At 44.7% G+C, this 19,972-nt stretch overlaps 1 protein-coding gene across 1 annotated transcript in view; it reads right to left on the bottom strand.

Moving 5' to 3' along the window:
* The window catches only part of RNF17 (ring finger protein 17), a 93,230-nt gene that overhangs the window by 41,272 nt on the left and 31,986 nt on the right, over positions 1-19,972 (bottom strand). Inside the window, exons 6-7 of the mRNA XM_063440255.1 lie at positions 19,331-19,531; positions 16,935-17,082 (exon numbers count right to left, since the gene is read on the bottom strand). Of these exons, the coding sequence (XP_063296325.1) occupies positions 16,935-17,082; positions 19,331-19,531 (349 nt within the window). The remainder of the gene's footprint in view (positions 1-16,934; positions 17,083-19,330; positions 19,532-19,972) is intronic.

Here is a 19,972-nt window from a genome sequence, read left to right on the forward strand (position 1 = left end):
CCCCTTGTTTTACAGGGCATGCGGGCCGCGTATGCTTTCGTATAAATGTGGTCTATGATTTGTATCTTAGAGGTCCTAGGGAGGTGAGTTTCTTGTATGAACGCTATGTCTGCCTTCTGTCTATGTAATTCCCCGAGTATGAGTCTACGTTTTTTTTGGTACGTGAAGGCCATTGACATTCAGTGATGTGATTTTAAGTTCAATGTGTCAATGTGGGTGATGTGCTGGTGTACCTTGAGCGTCTATGCGCAGTTGGTGCGTGTTGCGGTGTGTCCGCCTTGTTGTTGCGTGCTGCCCGGCGGTCCCCCCGGGGTGGTTGCCGAATGTGCCTTGTCTCAGCGGATTTGTGGGCGAGGGTGGGGAAGGAAAGAAAACAGGTCATGAAAACAGGTCATGATATCCTTGAAACATAACCAAAAGAACAATTAACCCAACTTGGTGGAGGATGTCCCTCCGTGATCCGTATACCTGTCGGATCTGAGATCCCGGTCTTACCTCTCGCCAGGTTGATCGGGGGTGGCCCCTCGCCGCGTCGAGATATTGTCTCAAACGGGGCGGGTGTACAGCCTTCGAGCACCCCTGCGAGGCTCTAAACTTGTGTCTAGCTTTTCGTGGGTGTCTGCGACATAGGGTGTGATGCTCACCAGTTCCTGTGAGCCTGTCTGCTGATCTATATATGCATGTCCTGCGGGAGGAGGGTGTGTTACCCTCTGCCTGTCCCGTGGTGTTCCCTTCGTATCTTAGGTATCTGATCTTCCCTATCTCTCTTAGTCACTTTTTTGATTACCTGTCTCCCATCCATGTGTGCCCCTTAATGTAGAGGTGCTAGGTATACCGTTGTGTCTACTTGCTCCTTGCCCCTGTGGGGGGGTGGATGTCAGTGTGTGAGTGCTTTCCCTTCCCCGCCCGTCACTCCCCCCCAGAGCCCTTGCCCAGTTTCGGATGCATCCCCTAGCGGAAAGATTGAATACGGCGCAGCTATAGGTCTCTGGTCATAAACTATGATTGATTTGTACGCCTTAAATACTCCTGGCGTGAAGGTAATACGGCCCTCTAGGTGCATGTCCTGGGTGCCAACTGGTACAGTAGAAGTGAGGGCTTACAGTGTATGATTATTCTGTCTGGTTTGAGGGGAGCAAGAGAATAACATGCGGGAGGAGGACATGAAAACAGTAAGGTCCTCTCCGACTAGTGCGTCTACAAAGATGGGGAGCCTTTTGCCTGTGAGACGATGACTGGTGGTTTGGTCTGATCTATGCCTTTTACCCTTTAGCCCAGGGGCCCTCACCCCCGCCCCCAAGGACCCCCCACCAGCACAGGGCCCAGGGACCACCCGGGCGCGTCCAGAAAATAAAAGAAAAAGCACCCTAGAGTCCAAGGAATCTTCCCTCCCTCCAAACACCCCAGACCCACCCAGGCAACCCCCAAACCCCAGACCGGCAGGGGGCCCCGAGGACCGGGCCGAGATCCCCCGCTTTAGCCAGATACCTCCCAGAGTATATGTGGGCTAGCTTTTTGTTAACAGCATGAGGGTTGCTAATTTGAGCTTCCCTCTTAAGGATGGGTAGTTTTCCTGTTACTTTTTTTTTTTTTGTGAGGTCAGACCCTTTATGGCGTGGCTATCCTCGTGTTCTTCTCCATTTGTGTGATCTTCCCCATCCTCCCCCCCCCCGCCTTTCATCAGACCCCACGTCCCCTATAACAGTTCAGTGTTTAACTATAACCACAGTGTCCCTTCTATGTGATGCTTTGTATTTATCAACTTGCGTGTTACAGCGTTCATTTTGCACGTCCCTCTGGTGCGTGTCGCCGTCCTTGTTGCCTATGCTGGTTTTGCTCTGTGTTCCAGCCATTCCCTGGGGCCTCTCGTTGGTAAGGCCAGGTCTCCTGGTACCTCGATACCCACCTCTTGGAGGACTCCTCTGGGGTCCATGGATGGTGTCAGCACTGTAGGTCTTGAGCCGTTAAAGATGAGCATCTTAAAGGGGAAGCCCCATGCGAAGTGCAGGCCTGTGTCTCTGATGAGGTCAGCAATGGGTTTCCATTCTCTTCGTCTTGCAAGGGTAGTTGGAGCGATGTCTTGGTATATCTGCAGCGCCGTACCTTTATACATGTATTGCTGGATCCTGCTTTGCTTGAGAATTGCTTCTTTTGTGGAAAAAAAATGCCACCTGATATCTCTGGGAGGGCTGTTTTGCGGTCCCTTAGCTCGCAGTGCCCTGTGTATTCTGTCGATGTGCCACAGCTGTTCTGGTATCTGTGGTAGACTGGCACGGAAAATCCCCGCCATTAGTTGCTAAAGGTCGCCATCCCTGACCTCCTCTGGTAGACCTCTTATGCGCATATTGTTGCGCCGTGTTCTGTTTGAGCTGTCTTCCAGCTCCATTTCCAGTTCAGCTACCCTGGTGAGTAGTGCGTTGGTTGCAGTGGTATTTTCACTATGTGCTGCTACTACATCTTCTAGTCTGCTCTCTAAGGCCTCTGTGCGTATGCCTATGGCCTGGATTTCTGCCTTCACCTCCCTGGCTGATCTGTCTATCTCCCCTGCCAGGTACCCCTTTACCTCTTCTAGAGATTGAAGTATTGCGTTCTGGGGGTCCTCAGTGTGTCCATATAGCGAGGATGTCTGTGTGACAGAAAACAGTATAGATGTGGCGCTCAAGGGTCAAATAGGTGGATGGTGCAGCCAAAACCAAGTATATCACCACTATATATACTTAAAGAGATATGCACAACCAAAAAGAGGTAAAAGCGCACACACACACCAACCAGGAGTGATTACCTTAAATTGGACAGATAGGTATCTCCTCCTTTATATACAACAATAAGATTCTCTATTGGAAAATCCCTATACAAAAAATATAAACACAGAGAAGAACATAGTGCAACCTGTATATTATATATAAAACAAAGGGAAATTCTGAGATGGAGTCACTCACACTTTTATGAGCCGTTTAGAAGTAGGCTCAGGACTTATGCAACTTTCATGTCACTTAAATGGGACATGTGCATTTCCTTGAATCCTCAGGCCAGTTCCCCTTAGGTCTCAATGATCATCAAGTTTGGAGTCAGGAGTCAGGAGCCAGGAGCCAGGAGCCTCCTGGCTCCTGGCTCCTGACTCCTGACTCCAAACTTGATGATCATTGAGACCTAAGGGGAACTGGCCTGAGGATTCAAGGAAATGCACATGTCCCATTTAAGTGACATGAAAGTTGCATAAGTCCTGAGCCTACTTCTAAACGGCTCATAAAAGTGTGAGTGACTCCATCTCAGAATTTCCCTTTGTTTTATATATAATATACAGGTTGCACTAGTTCCCCTAAGGGGAACTGGCCTGAGGATTCAAGGAAATGCACATGTCCCATTTAAGTGACATGAAAGTTGCATAAGTCCTGAGCCTACTTCTAAACGGCTCATAAAAGTGTGAGTGACTCCATCTCAGAATTTCCCTTTGTTTTATATATAATATACAGGTTGCACTATGTTCTTCTCTGTGTTTATATTTTTTGTATAGGGATTTTCCAATAGAGAATCTTATTGTTGTATATAAAGGAGGAGATACCTATCTGTCCAATTTAAGGTAATCACTCCTGGTTGGTGTGTGTGTGCGCTTTTACCTCTTTTTGGTTGAGGATGTCTGTGTGGCCGGTGAGCCAGGAGTGGAGGTGCCCGTCGGGCTTAATGGCGGCGAGCATGTCCGCGACAGAGGGATTGCCGCCTCTCTGCTTCTTCCCCGCCGTCTTCCTTTGCGACATGTTTAGTCAGCGGCACTGTGGGCTTGCCGTTACCGGTGATGTGTGCAGGGGTGTTTTTCGGCGTAAGTAGCTGATTACCGGGCGGTTTACTGAGCCTCGGGTGCGGAGCTCCGGAGTTAGGCTGCCATCACTCTCAGAGTCCAGGCCACTCCCCCCTGTCTAGGTGTATTTTACTATTAATATATATATAATTATATATATATATATTAATATCAAATTACACGTAGACTGATGCTGATTAAATATATATAATTATTGTTATATATATATTTATATATAATATAAAAAATTAAATAAAATAAATAAATTAAATAAAATAAAAAAATAATTAAAAAATATATAGATGTGTGTTATTTCGTTCTAACTGTATTTTGATATTAATATATATATATATCAAAATACACGTAGAACGAAATAATATATATATCTATATACATAAATATATATATCACTATATATATACACAAATATTTTAAAAAAGTGATATATATATATATATATATATATACATACACACATACGTATATATATATATATATATATATATATATATATATATATTAATTCTACATATATATTTATGTAATATTTTTACATAAGTAGGTATCTTAATTAATTACAATTAGCAGGACCTGGCTGACAACCCATGCCGAAAGTATAGGGAATTTAATTTGCTAGCACTATATTTAACCCTATAACTTTCCAAGACACCATAAAACCTGTACATGGGGGGTACTGTTTTACTCGGGAGACTTCGCTGAACACAAATATTAGTGTTTCAAAACAGTAAAATGTATTACAACAATGATATCGCGAGGGGCGTGGCCTGAGCTCGGAACGAGATGGCAGCACAGTGAGTGAGCTCCGACCCGCCGGCGTAAAACACAGCCTTTAATCCGACCCCATCAGCATACATGGGACGCCACCGACGAACCGACACCCCCCAGACCCCGAGGGGCTCCCAATCCGGGCATACTCACGGCCCGATGGATGGATTTCTCCAAAACTCGGCCGACATGTGCGAGGAGGCGAGCGGATCCAAGATGGCGCCGACGGAGCCATCCTCCAGGGAACCTCGAGGCAATACCACACTGGAGCAGATCGGAGAGGAAATCAGATCTATGGCTGCTGCTATGGTCACGAAAGCCGACCTCCTTGTGCACACCACGTCCATCCAAGATGCATTACGGGCTGAAATAGCAGGTGTCAGGGCAGAGGTAAATGCACACGCAGGCCAAATACAAAACCTAGAGCAATCCCGAGACACACAAGCCACGAGACTGCAGGCGACTGATATGGCCCTAGCACGCCAAGGGGAGCTATTACTGCACATGAGGAGGACAATGGAGGACCTAGACAATAGAGGGAGGAGATGTAATATTAGGGTCCGCGGGGTCCCTGAACCTGAAGGTGAGGAAAACCCTGAAACTGCCCTTAACGACCTCTTTCATATGATCCTGGGAGAAGACACTCCGCTCACATTCAGATACGAACGAGCACACAGAGCACTACGTCCCAAGTTAGCAGACGGCACCCCAAGAGACATTATATGCTGCCTCAGCTCCTTCCGAGACAAAGATACCATCATGCAGGCGGCCAGAGCCCGCCGTGCCTGGGACTACAGGGGCGCGCAAGTTTCCCTCTTTAATGACCTCTCACCCATCACTCTAGAGGCCAGACGAGCGCTGAAGCCCATCACTGCAGTCCTGCAGGAACGCAACATCCAATACAAGTGGGGCTACCCCTTTGCCCTATTGGCCCGACACCGGAATGGCTGGGCCTCAATCCGCTGGCCCGAAGAGATCCCGAGATTCCTGGAGGAAATGAACTTGCCGCATATCCCCACTCCTGACTGGGTCCTGGGCCCGCTAGGAGGGAGGCCTCAACAACACAGGGCGCATAGAAGGCGAGACAGAGAACCACCACAAGGCCCAGCACAACGCAGGCGCAACAACCCGGAGGCGCCGGAATAGGGGGCACACACACTACCCCCTGGATATGTCCCCCTGATTCTCACTCCTGCCGGGGGACCCTCCACGCTCCTTAACCTTCACGACATATACTTAGACCACTTGCACCATTCTACTGCTGAACCTGGGGACTTATCCGAACTGGCAACGGAAAGGTACCAATTGGGTTGTTTCTTATATTTGTGCTCCGGGACCTGAACACCCGTTTACCTCACATTAAATGTCAGTAAAGAACTTGGGAGGGGGGATAACGGGGGGCGCACACTCTACGACACGGGCAACACCATGCGGGTTCATCTGTTCCCCACAACGCAGCGAGATACTTGAACTGGTTTAATGGGGGGAAAAAACACTCACCCTGGGGTATGATAACACCCACACGCTACAATCCATCTTTTTGTTTGGGACACATACGCCCTTCCTGACTGCAACCCTGGACTTTTCACTCCACAACATCGCCTACTCGGATGCTCAACGTGGACACACGGTACGGGGCATCGCCCCTCCTTACAGGACACTGGATCTAACCGGTCCCGTTTACGCACTCCTTTGATATCCTACCTACATGGCCACAGGGCCCGCATGACACTCAGGGACCAGATTACACCCATAGCCCTACACATGGCCCCTCCAAACACTACAACAGGCACTTACTGGATAGGCCGCAACACCGCACCACACATTGTTCTCGCCTCACCAGGTAGGGGCGGGGGAGGGATGGCACACATCATACCCCACACTGGCTAATAGACAACTAATCTGCCACACACAGGGACGGGAGGGTCACGATATGCCACCTCCACTGACATAGGTATGAGTGCATATCGTGGAAAATCTTACAGGTGATTGAGGTTGAGACGTAGAAAAGACACACTCGAGCCATACCTCAGGGACGCATGCTGCCTCCCAGCATCTTAGAAATGGCTAGCTGAGAAACTTATTGATGCTGGTATGTCTGTTATCGTTACGACTATGTGTACAATATTGCAACCATCCCTTTGCCTCCTGCATACATGTTTACTGAATATGTTACTTAATGCTTAACCACTGTTTTCTTTGCTCAATTACCGTGGGAGCCACCCCCGGGTTGGGAGGGGCGGGGGGCTGGGCCCCATCTAGAACAGGTTAGCTGAGTTCTGACCGTGGTTCCTTGGGCTGTATGGCTACCCTATTTATACGCAGCTAAATTGCCATGTACGACGTCTCATGTATAGTTTCCAGATCACGCTCTACCATTTCCACTGACGTAGACAGGAATGCATGCCCTAGATAGCTGTATGGAAGAATATAGCCGGGGAATAGAAGGGACGCGCCCTAGCCATGCCTTAGAGGCTCACGCCAACCCCCAGTAACCTGGAGAGGCTTAGCTGGGAATTATGTTGATACCGATCTATGTGTTATCACCACGGCTATGGGTATTCAAGTGTACTGATCACATTATCCCCTGCATTTATGTATGATGAATGTGCTGCAAATGCCTAACCAATGTTTTTCTTTTATTTAGCTGCCGTGAGGGTTCCTCCCGGGTTGGGGGAGGCGGGGGGACGGGACTCCTTCCCTTTCTTGGGTTATTCTGTTGCCCTACATATGGGTATTTATATTTTTATATTTCTATGTTTAACTTTCCATGTATAGATTAAGGCACCAGGCTGTGTGGCCGGCGGAGAGGAGTTATTTGGAATAACACAGATACTACACTTTTGCTTCTGGTCCACTACGGACCGAGGTTGGACCACTGACCCCACCACGAGCCGTGCATAGTCCTCGACGAGGGAGTCCCCCGCTGACTCACCCTCTGGTCTGGTACCTGGGTGATCCAGGGCATCTCCTCTCGTCGCACGGTTACTCCCTCCTTTTCTCGGAGGAGGACTGAGGTGAACACCTCCCTTACCCCACATCTCGGGGTCACCTCTACTTGGGGACTTACTCAACTCCCCATTTTTTTTAACATACTCACCTTCTACTCTCTATACTCTGTACTTTTACTTTGGCGTCCCTGTGTCGCCTCCTCCTTGGCTCTAGGGGCGCATCCCTCGCACTAGGCGGCCCGCCATACTCGTTATCTTACCCACCCTGACCTCACCAGACACCGACGAAGTACATCGCCCCACACCCCTACACGCACACCGACTCAGAGCAACCTTTCCCGCGGAACGAATCCCCAGCATAGCCGAGACCTACGCACCGTTTAGCTTACTACCTCCATTAACTACGCGACAACCTGACCATCAGGGACCAGCTGGATAGTGTACGGAGAACTCTGGTTGACTGGTATGGGAGCTAGGGCAGAAACCTCCGCGTGCCTTGGCCCAAACCTCGACAGAACACGGGCATACCTCAGCGCTCCGCTTCGTGTGGTGACCCTCAACTGCCGAGGCCTTAACGTACCTGAACGCCGCACTCACCTACTTCGGGAACTGAGGAAACACCGGACCTCCATAGCAATGCTCCAGGAAACACACTTCCTCGAAGGATCGGCGCCTAAACTTTGAAATCGGCAATACCCCAACAATTACTTCAACAACCACCCCACGGCCCGTAAAGCGGGAGTTGCCATTATCCTTGCAGCAGACCTGGACTTCCAGGAACTGGACAAAGTAACCGACAAACTGGGGAGGTTTCTCTTCATAAAAGGCACGATAGCGGACAGAATTTACACCCTGGCTTCTATATACGTGCCCAATAAGAATCAGGCACGTTTTATGCGCAGAACCATGAGCAAACTGAGCGAATTCTCGGAGGGTACGCTGATTGTGGGGGGCGATCTTAACACCCCACTGGACCCCCAACTGGACACGTCGACGGGACATAGTTCCTTACCGCTATCTAGCATTCGTGCGATACATAAGTCAATGAGTGATTTGGGACTGGTGGACTGTTGGAGAGCACTCAACCCAGGTGTCAAAGACTACACCCACTATTCCGCGCTTCACTGCCGCTATGCGCGGATAGATTCCGTCCTGCTTCAGCAGGAAGGATTGCCACGACTGAGGTCGGCCGAGATCGGCCCCGCCACATGGTCGGACCACGGCCCGGTTACGGTGGAGCTGGACTCCCCGCTATTCAAACCGGCACAGTGGACCTGGCGCCTGAATGAAACCTTGCTCCAAGACCCTGCGGTGGAAATTGAGATCAAACAAGCCCTTGACCTTTACTTCCAGGAAAATGACGTGACAGATACCTCTCCAATCACACTTTGGGAAGCACACAAGAGTACCATACGTGGCATTCTTATAAAAATAGCCTCCCGTCGCCGCAAAGCGACCATGCAGGAAATGAAGACTATATATAAGACCATCACGAGACTAGAACTTCAACATAAGCAAACCCCACTAGCCTCGATCCAACAGGACCTGACGGAAGCCCGACACCGCCTGAAGGAACTCCTTACGAAACGATACCACCGCTCGCTACAACATTCCAAGAACTTCTTCTACATTCACGCCAACAAGGGCGGCAAATACCTCGCCCGCATCCTGAAAGGAGACACCCCTCGCACGCGGATACACAAGATCCGCTTACAGTCCGGAAAACTATCCCAATTCCCCGAAGACATAGCCAACGAATTCCGTCGTTACTATGGCGCCCTCTACAATATCCCGGGCCCTGACAATACAACAATGGGACTCCAACCCACCACGCTCATTCAGGACTACCTACACGACAATGTAAACAGCCGAGTGTCTCCAGAAGCGGCGAATATGCTGGACGAACCAATTAGCACCGAAGAAATGGCCGCAGCCTTGAAGTCCACCAAAACAGGCAAGGCACCGGGCCCCGACGGATTCTCTGTGGGGTATTACAAACTCTTCTCCTCCATCCTCCTGCCTCGGCTGACCACTGCCGTTAACACCGTTACGGACGGGAGACGCTTTGGAGCGGAATCTCTGGCTGCTACTATCACGGTCCTCCTCAAACCGGGAAAGGACCCAGAGCAATGTGGCAGCTATCGACCCATATCCCTGCTGAATGTGGACACAAAACTGCTTACAAAGATCCTGGCCACTAGACTGCAACGGGTACTACCGAGCCTGATCCACGCAGACCAAACGGGATTTATACCGGGGAGGGAGGCACGAGATAGTACGCTACGCCTATTCTCCATCCAGCACAGGGCACGGGAGACAAGGGATAAAATCCTACTTCTTTCCACGGACGCCGAAAAGGCTTTCGACCGTGTCAACTGGTCGTACATGATGGAAACCCTGCGGGTCATGGGATTGGGACACAATATGTTGGCATGGATCACAGCCATATACGATAACCCACAAGCTACCGTCCGAGTGAATGGGGCCCTAACTTCCAGCTTTGCAATCCGGAACGGTACTAGACAGGGATGTCCTCTGTCGCCGCTCTTATTTGCAATGACCCTGGAACCACTGCTTCACGCGATCCGCCACCACCCGGACATCTCGGGATTCACCTGGATGGGGACGGAACATAAGGTGGCCGCATATGCGGATGACCTCCTCTTTTTTATCTCCCACCCACGAGTCACGTTGCCCTGCTTACTCCTAGAGTTCGAAAAATTTGGAAGGATTTCGGGTTTCAAACTCAACCTTTCCAAATGTGAAGCGCTCAATCTCACTTTTCGACCGGAGGAATACGAGGAACTGGGAACTATCTTCCCATTTCGTTGGTGTACGGAGAGGATGAAATATCTTGGCATATGGATCACCACGAACCCCCAGGAGCTTTATCGCCACAATTTCGCCGCTATTCTGCGATGGGTTACCTCAGATTTGGACAAATGGGCGTATCCACACATCACCTGGCACGGAAGGGTCGCAGTACTAAAGATGAATGTGCTCCCGAGACTTCTCTACCTGTTCCAGACAATACCCCTGACGCCACCGAATACTTTCTTTTCCACCTTAAAATCCGCAACTATCCGATACGTCTGGAGAGGGGAGAGATCTAGAATACGCTGCGACACTCTCTGCCTACCTAGACTTAGAGGTGGCCTGGCACTCCCGGACTTCAAACGCTACCATCAAGCCGCCACCCTACAACGAATTCTGGAATGGCATGTGGCTGATTCCCCGAAGCAATGGGTTACCCTGAACAATGGGGACTCACCTGCCACACTTAAAGCAGCAGTATGGCAAGGGGGTACAAGTTGTCGCACGGGAAAAGGAATAGAGACTCCGACGACACAAACTTTGAAGGCGTGGGACTCGCTGCGCAAAAACACGCACGTATCCCCGATCCCTAGTCCCCTTCTCCCAATAGTTCCCAACCCTAACCTTGCTGGTGGCATCCCAGCCAAAGCATGGATATTCCTGGAAGAACAAGACTACGTACCGATTAGAACGGTCCTCCACGGAGGCACTGTTCGGCCCCTCCGAGCGTTACTGGCCGATAGACCTAGTACACCTATGGCATCTCTCCGCTATTTACAACTTACACACTATTATGGGTCTCTCCCGCATAAGGAACGCCTCCACAGAGATCTTACGTGGTTTGAAGAAATATGTCACCGGGGAGACACGCTTGGCAAGGCAGTATCACTACTCTACCAACACCTGCTAGTGGGAAGCACCACATCAAACAACACGTTCAGGAGACTATGGGAACAACAACTGGGGAGCCCGATCTCGCAACCACAGTGGGACACGGCACTCCTCTGGCAATACAAGAGCTCCTCCAGCTCCCAGTATCAGGAAGTCAACTATAAGTTAATATCCATGTGGTATAGAACACCAGTAGCACTACACAGGATATTCCCGACGACATCCCCCACATGCTGGAGATGTCAAGAAGAGAGGGGCACGATAGTGCACATCTGGTGGGACTGTCAACTCATCACCCCATACTGGATCAACATCGAATCTGAAATCAAAACGATGCTGGGAGACGACACGGAATGGTCCAGGGAACTGGCCCTACTACATATCACCACTCGATCTATCTCTGGTTATAAGAAATCCATCCTACGCCACCTACTGAACGCGGCTAAGGCACTCATACCCACGTATTGGAAGCGGACCGAGGTCCCCACGGTTGAGGAATGGCTACACAGGGTCAGAGACATACAATTGGCGGAAGCACTACAGGCGTCCCTTGCGGGTGGGGGAACCAGGCACGTGGAACGGTGGCAGCCATGGTTCACATACCAAGCTAACAGGCGATAGACCTCCTGTACAGGGGAGAAGACTGTGACTCAAATGACAATTAACATTCCACACCACTGACTATGTGGGTGGCAGGACATCCACAGCAATAAGGGCGCCGCCCAGGACTGGCAACACAGACACGATCCCGACGACCTGACACACACGCACACACCCCACGGGGCTTAATACACGATACCCACTTAAAAGCACCTCACTTACACCGAGTCGGTGGCGCTGCTGTGGGCGCGGGTTGCGCTCCATGGAGTTGGGAGGGGGCCCACTACGACAGCCACTCTACTTCATCCTATCTCTACCTTTCTAACTTCCCATCTCAAGATACATAATCGCACTGAAATAAATGACAATAAAATAACAACCGAAACAATGGATAGCAACATCACCCCGGACACCCTGAGCAGAGTGGCACGGGTACTCGCTCAAGAGATGGCCGGCTATAATGCCCCGATCAAATACGTAGACATACACACTCATCTACTCACTTAATACTCCCTCCGACACATATGCAACACCTCATCATCGCCTCCAAACTGCCACCCAGCCTGGTTCTGGCACGATGCACAGTGTTGTTTTGTAGTCAACAATGTATGTGTAGGTCCAGTTGCTTGACGCCACTCGATAAGCATGCTCAGAAACCTATCCAACTTTAACTATGCTTTTACCTCAAGTTATGTGTAAACTTGAAAATTTGCCTTGCAATTCAACCTTTATAAATGCAATGTTAATCTTGATACAATCGATCTTGAAATATACACACCCGGCTCCACCGAGGTGTACTTATACTCTTTGTTGGCCTGCGAGCCGAGCCTTTCTGTAATTTCTCTCTTCCTCTATCATAAATAAACAGATTTTCAAAAAAAACAATGATATCGCCAGTAAAAGTGACTTTTTTTGCATTTTTCACGCACAAACAGCACTTACACGGGACGATATTATTGCTGTGATACTTTTTACTGTTTTGAAACACAAATATTTGTGTTCACCGAAGTCTCCCGAGTACAACAGTACCCCTCATGTACAGGTTTTATGGTCTTTTCAAAAGTTACAGCGTCAAATATAAGGCTTGCGTTTCATTATTTTCACATTAAAATTCGCCAGATTGGTTACGTTGCCTTTGAGACCCTATGGTAGCCCAAGAATGAAAATTACCCCTATGATGGCATACAATTTGCAATAGTAGACAACCCAAGGAATTGCAAATGGGGTATGTCCAGTCTTTTTTAGTAGCCACTTAGTCACAAACACTGGCCAAAATTGGCGTTTTTTGCATTTTTCACACACAAACAAATACTAACGCTAACTTTGGCCAGTGTTTGTGACCAAATGGCTACTAAAAAAGACTGGACATATCCCATTTGCAATACCTTGGGTTGTCTACTATTGCAAATGGTATGTCATTATGGGTATAAATTTAATTCCTGGGCTAATTCCTGAGATACAGTCTCAAAGGCAACGTAACCAATCTGGCGAATTTCAATTTCAAATGTAGCGTGCTATAGTTGACCCTGTAACTTCCCAAAACACCATAAAACCTGTACATAGGGGGCACTGTTTTATACGGGAGACATCGCTGAATACAAATATGTGTATTTTATTGCAGTAAAAGCAAACAGTATTATGACATTGACAGTTAAAATGTCATGTAGAACTAAAAAAATAACATTTCTTATTTTCTCCCTTTTTTTCATATTAAATTATGTTCCATAGCTAAATATTTGATATTAAATGAAAGCCCTATTTCCCCTAAATAAAATGATAATGATAATAAGAAAGAGGTGAATTACGGTTGGACAGACATATAGCGCAAATGCCAGGTTTTGTTTACCTTTTGTTTTGTTCACAACGTGTACATTTGGCTCAGTCCTTAAGGGGTTAATACATTAGTGTACTTTATTACACGATATAATTGCGGAGTGTCCAAATAATGGCATTGATGCCTATTTTGTTGAAATATTGAGTAGCCTATTAATAAGGTATAGTGAGGATAACTTTATATGGAGTAATGTACAGATGTATACCTTATTATGAATCATTTTGCTGATTATGTACTAGATAATTTGTCATTTTGTAGACATGTATTGTAGACTTTTGTATTGCAGAGTAGTTCGAATTTAGTGGACATAGGAATACAATATACTTCTTTTGTACGCTTATATTACACAGTATGACTATATATGTGCAAATAATATTAGCTACCTGTATATATCTACCATACAGGTTGGTAATTATTTTTTTACATCTGTGTGAATATCTATATTGCAGATGATATGATGATCACTGGAGGCTATTAAATAAATATTTGATGCACTTTGTATAGTATATTTTGCACTTTATTTTGGTGTGTTTCTTTAGGTCTATTTTGGTGGAGGTTGCATATTGCCAGTAGTAATATTATATGGTGCTATCAATATTGATTGGGAAGGTTAATATACTTCATCTTTTGCTTACTGCCACTTAGTTCTTCTATTCTTCTATGTATGGATGTAATTGTGTTAAAAATTGCCTGCTGCTTCGAATACTCTATGCTCTATTAGTGACGTCTTTCATCCGGTGCACTAACAGCCCTTTAGAATGCTTTGCGCACGCTTGGCATATATCGGGATGTGAAGGGCACTGTTTCCAGTAATTAAGATGGCGATATATGTGTGCGTTTTTAGTGCGCATGCGCGCTTTTTCCGGTTTATCGCTCATACTATCCGTCGGGCAATTCTTATATGCCTTTTAGAATACTGTACTAGTATAATCAGATGGGATATTATGTTATGTTGTATTATTACATTGCATAGGTACTCTATATGGGAATATGATGGAACCGATTGCGGAAGTGATGATGTCACGTCCGGTTTCGGATTTCTTAATACTGATGGCCATTATATATAGGAATTGTGGTAAGTTTGGATATAAACGCCCTTGATAAAGGCAGCCAGTTGGTGCCGAAACGTTGGGAGGTTATTTGGATTCGTGTTTCTGCCCTATAAGGCTTGTGATTATTTTGTTTGCCTGTTTATTGTCATTCTATATTTTCTTGTAATATACATGTTAAACCAATTGTTATTTATTAAATAATCAAATATATTTCTTTTTGGTTCTGGTGTGCATGCTTTCATATAAAATTGATGTTTATGTTGGTATTAGAGGGAGTACCAGGGAGGAATAGCACCTAGGTGAATATAGTCTTCGTTATTATATAGTATCTCCATACCCTGCTTTTGTATGACTAAAGTACAGGTGATACTCGAAAAATTAGAATATCGTGCAAAAGTTAATTTATTTCAGTAATGCAACGTAAAAGGGGAAACAAATATATGAGATAGAGGCATTACATGCAAAGCAAGATAGTTCAAGCCGTGATTTGTCATAAGTGCGATGATTATGGCTTACAGCTCATGAAAACCCCAAATCCACAATCTCAGTAAATTTGTTGAATTTGTTGAATTTGTGTTTGGATTCCAAGTCTGAGAGCTGTTGGAGAAGTAAAGATCCGGTCGCACAAGCTTTTTTCTTGGACACTGAGCCTAACTGAATGAGCGCACCTTGCATGACCTTGTGCTAGCCATTGAGTGGTGATGGGAGTCGTGGTTGGTAAAGAAGTCCTCTAGTTGGTTGGCAATGTTAGTCAAATTATCTGGTCTGTCCAGGAGGGCCTCGTTCGGTCGCCATGCAACCCTACCATGAACAGAGTACGGGACATGCAATGTTACCGTAAGCGGCACGTGGTCCGACCAAGTGATTGGACCTAGTTAGTGAGGTGTAATAGTGTGTTTTTGTCGGTGAGGCACAGGTCTATCCTCGAGTAAGTCATGTGAACCTGGGAATAACAGGTATAGTGCCTCTCCGCGGGAAAGTGTCACCTCCATGCATCATACAGGTCGTGCTCTTGTAGTAATCGACACAAATGTTGACCCAGTGACACTGACACCTGTTTGGGGCCCCTATGTTGCGACCTTTGAATGTTCATCTGGGGATCTGTCGTGTTCCCGTGTCCAACTTCCCCAATGCGGAACTTAGGAAGGTTTTTTGGTTGTCAGAAGTCATACTAGAAGTCATACAAATATTAACCATTTCAAATGATTATAGGTAATTATTTGTAGTGATGTGAACCTAACTGTATGTTAATACAATGTGAGCAAGATATTACTTTGCTGCAGAGGGATTTAGATAGACTGGGGGACTGGGCACTCAAATGGCAGATGAAATTTAATGTTGAAAAATGCAAAGTTCTGCACTTCGGCCTAAAGAATACACAAGCCAACGTATACCCTTAATGGAAGCGAATTAGAGATAACAACACAAAAAGGACTTGGGAATTGTTATAGACAACAAACTATGCAACAATGTGCAATGTCAATCAGCAGTGGCTAAGGCCAGTAAGGTTTTGTCATGCATGAAAAAGGGCATTCATTCTCGGGATGAGAATATCATTTTGCCTCTTTATAAATCACTGGTAAGACCACATATTGAATACTACAAAATTAATAAAAGGAATGGAACATATCCGCTATGAAGAAAGGTTAACAAATTTAAACCTATTTAGTTTAGAAAAACCGTCTCCTGAGCGGGGGTATGATAACATTATACAAATATATTCGGACCAATACAAACCATTGTGTGGAAATCTATTCACAAACCGGACTTTACACAGGACACTGGAAGAAAGAAGATGATTTCGTCTAAGGCAAAGGAAAGGTTTTTTTTTACTGTAAGAACAATAAGGATGTGGAATTCTCTGCCTGAAGAAGTGGTTTTATCAGAGTCCATGCAGATGTTCAAACAGCTACTAGATGCATACTTGCAAAAACAGAATATTCAAGGATATAGTCTTTCAATGTAGGGTAATAACTGCTTGATCAAAGGATAAATCTGACTGCCATTCTGGGGTCAAGAAATATTTCTTTTCCTAGCTTGTTGCAAAATTGGAAGTGCTTCAAACTTTTTTTTTTTTGCCGTCTTTTGGATCAGCAGCAAAAAACAAATGTAAGGAAGGCTGAACTTGATGGACGCAAGTCTCTTTTCAGCTATGTAACTTTGTATTACTTGAAAATTAAATCTACATTTTATAAAACAATAATTCTTACCTCGACACCTTTTTCAGAAATATTTTCAATTTTCCCTCGTCTCCACTGTTTTAAGACAGGTAGCTTAACAGCAACATACATATCAGCATGCCACTCTGTGTTTTCAGGCTCTGTATTTTCGTACTTATTGAACAAAGTCTCCTGAAAACTGAAACAGTAAGGTATCTTTAAATGTTTCAAAAAGGCAAAAACCAGCAAAGCAAGATTATGTGTGTAAGATTTACTCTTAGTTTAGAATGCAAATGTAATGTGTCATATCCAATGCATACTATAGTAAATAGCTAGTGTGCTTCGGTGTGCAAAGCAAATGACTGCCGAATCATGCTCTGAGCCAGTGGGAAAAAAAAAAAACTAATGTAGCATGATACCCAGTATAGAATGTTTTAATATGAATTTGCTGTGTTGCAAAACAATGATTAAAATAATTCTGTTTAAATATTGGATGTAGAATCAAACTAAGCTATAACACTTTCGCCATGTGTGTATTCAGATGAGAATGCAATAAGACAACCATGAGATACAACCATAATACAATAATGAAGAGATCACCACGCTAGTTTGCATTCTATTCAAACAAGTTTTGCATCTCCATTTGCCAATATGGCTTCTTAACTTAATTACAAGAAAAACCCCTTTAAACAAATTTAAAAGAATCTGTGAATTTACTTATCTGCGACAAAAAAACACAAACACTCACAATAATCAGTAATAAAACAAAGAAGATACTGTCTGAACTTATAGTGCTTGCCTGGCTGTGGAACCCAGGTGTGCACCTGCTTAAAGTAGTAATGGGTAGCTGGCACGACCCCACCATGTATGATTAGCCAGGCTGCAGACTTAATTATCACTGCATTGATTTGTTGCTTCTCTGGCATCCCTGACTACAGTTTCTTCTTAATTACTCTTGTGTGTTTCCTATCCTTGGGCAATTGCATTAAAGCCGACCTGCACTAAGGACAGGTAATACACTCTGCCCTTTCTTCCATATTACGGTCTTAGGATTTGTGTAATTTTTTGTGAAAAGGTTTAGAGGTTAACACCAAAATTACTAATGACCTAACCAAAGTCATTAACAACATCAGTGATCAGACCAATAAGATCAAGAATTACATAGATAAAATTGTAAACTCACACAACTCTTCTGTCGACCAGTATATGGTGGCAGATGAAGTATACAAATTGGAATAAAAATTGGCAGACAGTGAGGACTGCTTGAGACAGAACAATATGTGCATATGGCACATTCCAGACTCTAAACTAGACGACTATTTCTAAGAATACATGGTGACAACAGCCACTAGAAGCAGTCTGAATACTGCAATGTAACCATTGTAATTTCTCTAAAACTGCATTTTCTTTACATTGTAGGGTGAAGGGAACAGGGACACTGAACCCAGACCACGTCAAAGTAACAACAGGATTTTGCCATGTCTGCTCTAATGGAATGATAGATTTGAAACACAAATTAACACTTGAAAATATACCCTTCTGACAATGCAAGTGTTTAAACTGAATTAATGTTACTTCTTTCTTTAAAAATAAAAAAAGAGTGCAACTGGAAAAGCACAGACCTACCAGATTTATACAACATACTGTTCCTATTGAAGCAATCATACAATATTTATAAATTATAAATGTACCTCGGGACTTTGACCTTTTCGTGTTTTTTCATGCACCAATTGTAAACTGTGGCAACAATCTATCATATGTGACATTTCTTACGAATAGAAAAAAAAAATGTTCAACAAGTGCATGTTATATTTTTATAAGCCTTTTATTCTGTTGTAGCTTTCTTTTTACCTTTCCTTTGAACATTTGTTTAACTTTTGTACTGTTTGGATAGTATCTGATGTGAAATGCATTGTAAAAATATGATTCTGTAAATTTATCTTTTAAAACTAATATTGTACTTTTCAAAAATTTACATTTTACATATATACATACAGTAATATATATATATATATATATATATATATATATATATATATATATATTCTACTATGCAAGTACCCCAGCTTTTGAAATCCTGTTTAAGCATGAAAGATTATATTATAAGGTAATTACAGGCATTTATTTTATTTAGCAAATGCATTACATCTGTAAAATGACTAAGCATCCAAAACATCTCCCCTTTCCTTTCTGTTTCAAAAAATGTTTATAAAGTATACTTGCATGTAATGAAAAGCATTACATACTGTATATTAAAGAGGTTTAAAAAAAATAAACTAAAAATAATATTTTCTTTTCAATATTTCTTTGCACAAAAACATTATGTACTGCTGCAGTTTCCCATTAGTTAACTAGACAGCTAGCCAGTAAGGCATTTATTTATTGGAAGCCACATTATTCAATTTCTTTAAACCAGTGTGGAAAGATTAGTAATTAAAAAAAAGTACCTTTCAAGAAAATGCTCTGATGTCTTCCACTGCACAAATATGTTGCTAGGAGAGACAACATGGCTAACTATAACATCCAGCTCTTTTTGTTGCAAAACAGAAATGGAGTCCATCTTTTCTTCAAAAGGATCAGTGAGCATATCATCAACTGGATCCCATATTTCCCTCATATATAAGCGATGCTTAAGAGGCCCATGTTCACTTAAAAACAAAATAATACAAATGTGAAATTAGAGATGATTTACAAAAGGGTTGATATACAACATTTAAATGTGAACCTATATATATATTTTTTTGGAAGGAACACTCCGTGTAGGAGTACTGCACCTTTTAGAGCATCATACATTTGATCAAATAACTATCCACATTTTACATGTTTTAACCACAGGCCAAAGCCTCACTTTCTCTCACAGAAGGTGACAATAAAGGGATAAGCTTCATTTGCTGTATACATAGGAAAAGTCAACTAAAGTTCATGCTTTCAAGTTATAGCGGCAGAGTGAGACAGGTAGCTGGGAAGAAGTGGTGACATGTCAGTTGCGGGGGAACAAGAGCTGGCTGAGAATCCAATGTGGGCGGTGAGTCAGAGAAGTGCGGGAAGAAAAAATTGTAGCAGCGCTAGTGCAACCCTAGTGAGCCGCT

The sequence above is a fragment of the Pelobates fuscus genome, chromosome 1 (genome assembly GCF_036172605.1).
Source record: "Pelobates fuscus isolate aPelFus1 chromosome 1, aPelFus1.pri, whole genome shotgun sequence".
Classification (NCBI taxonomy): domain Eukaryota; kingdom Metazoa; phylum Chordata; class Amphibia; order Anura; family Pelobatidae; genus Pelobates; species Pelobates fuscus.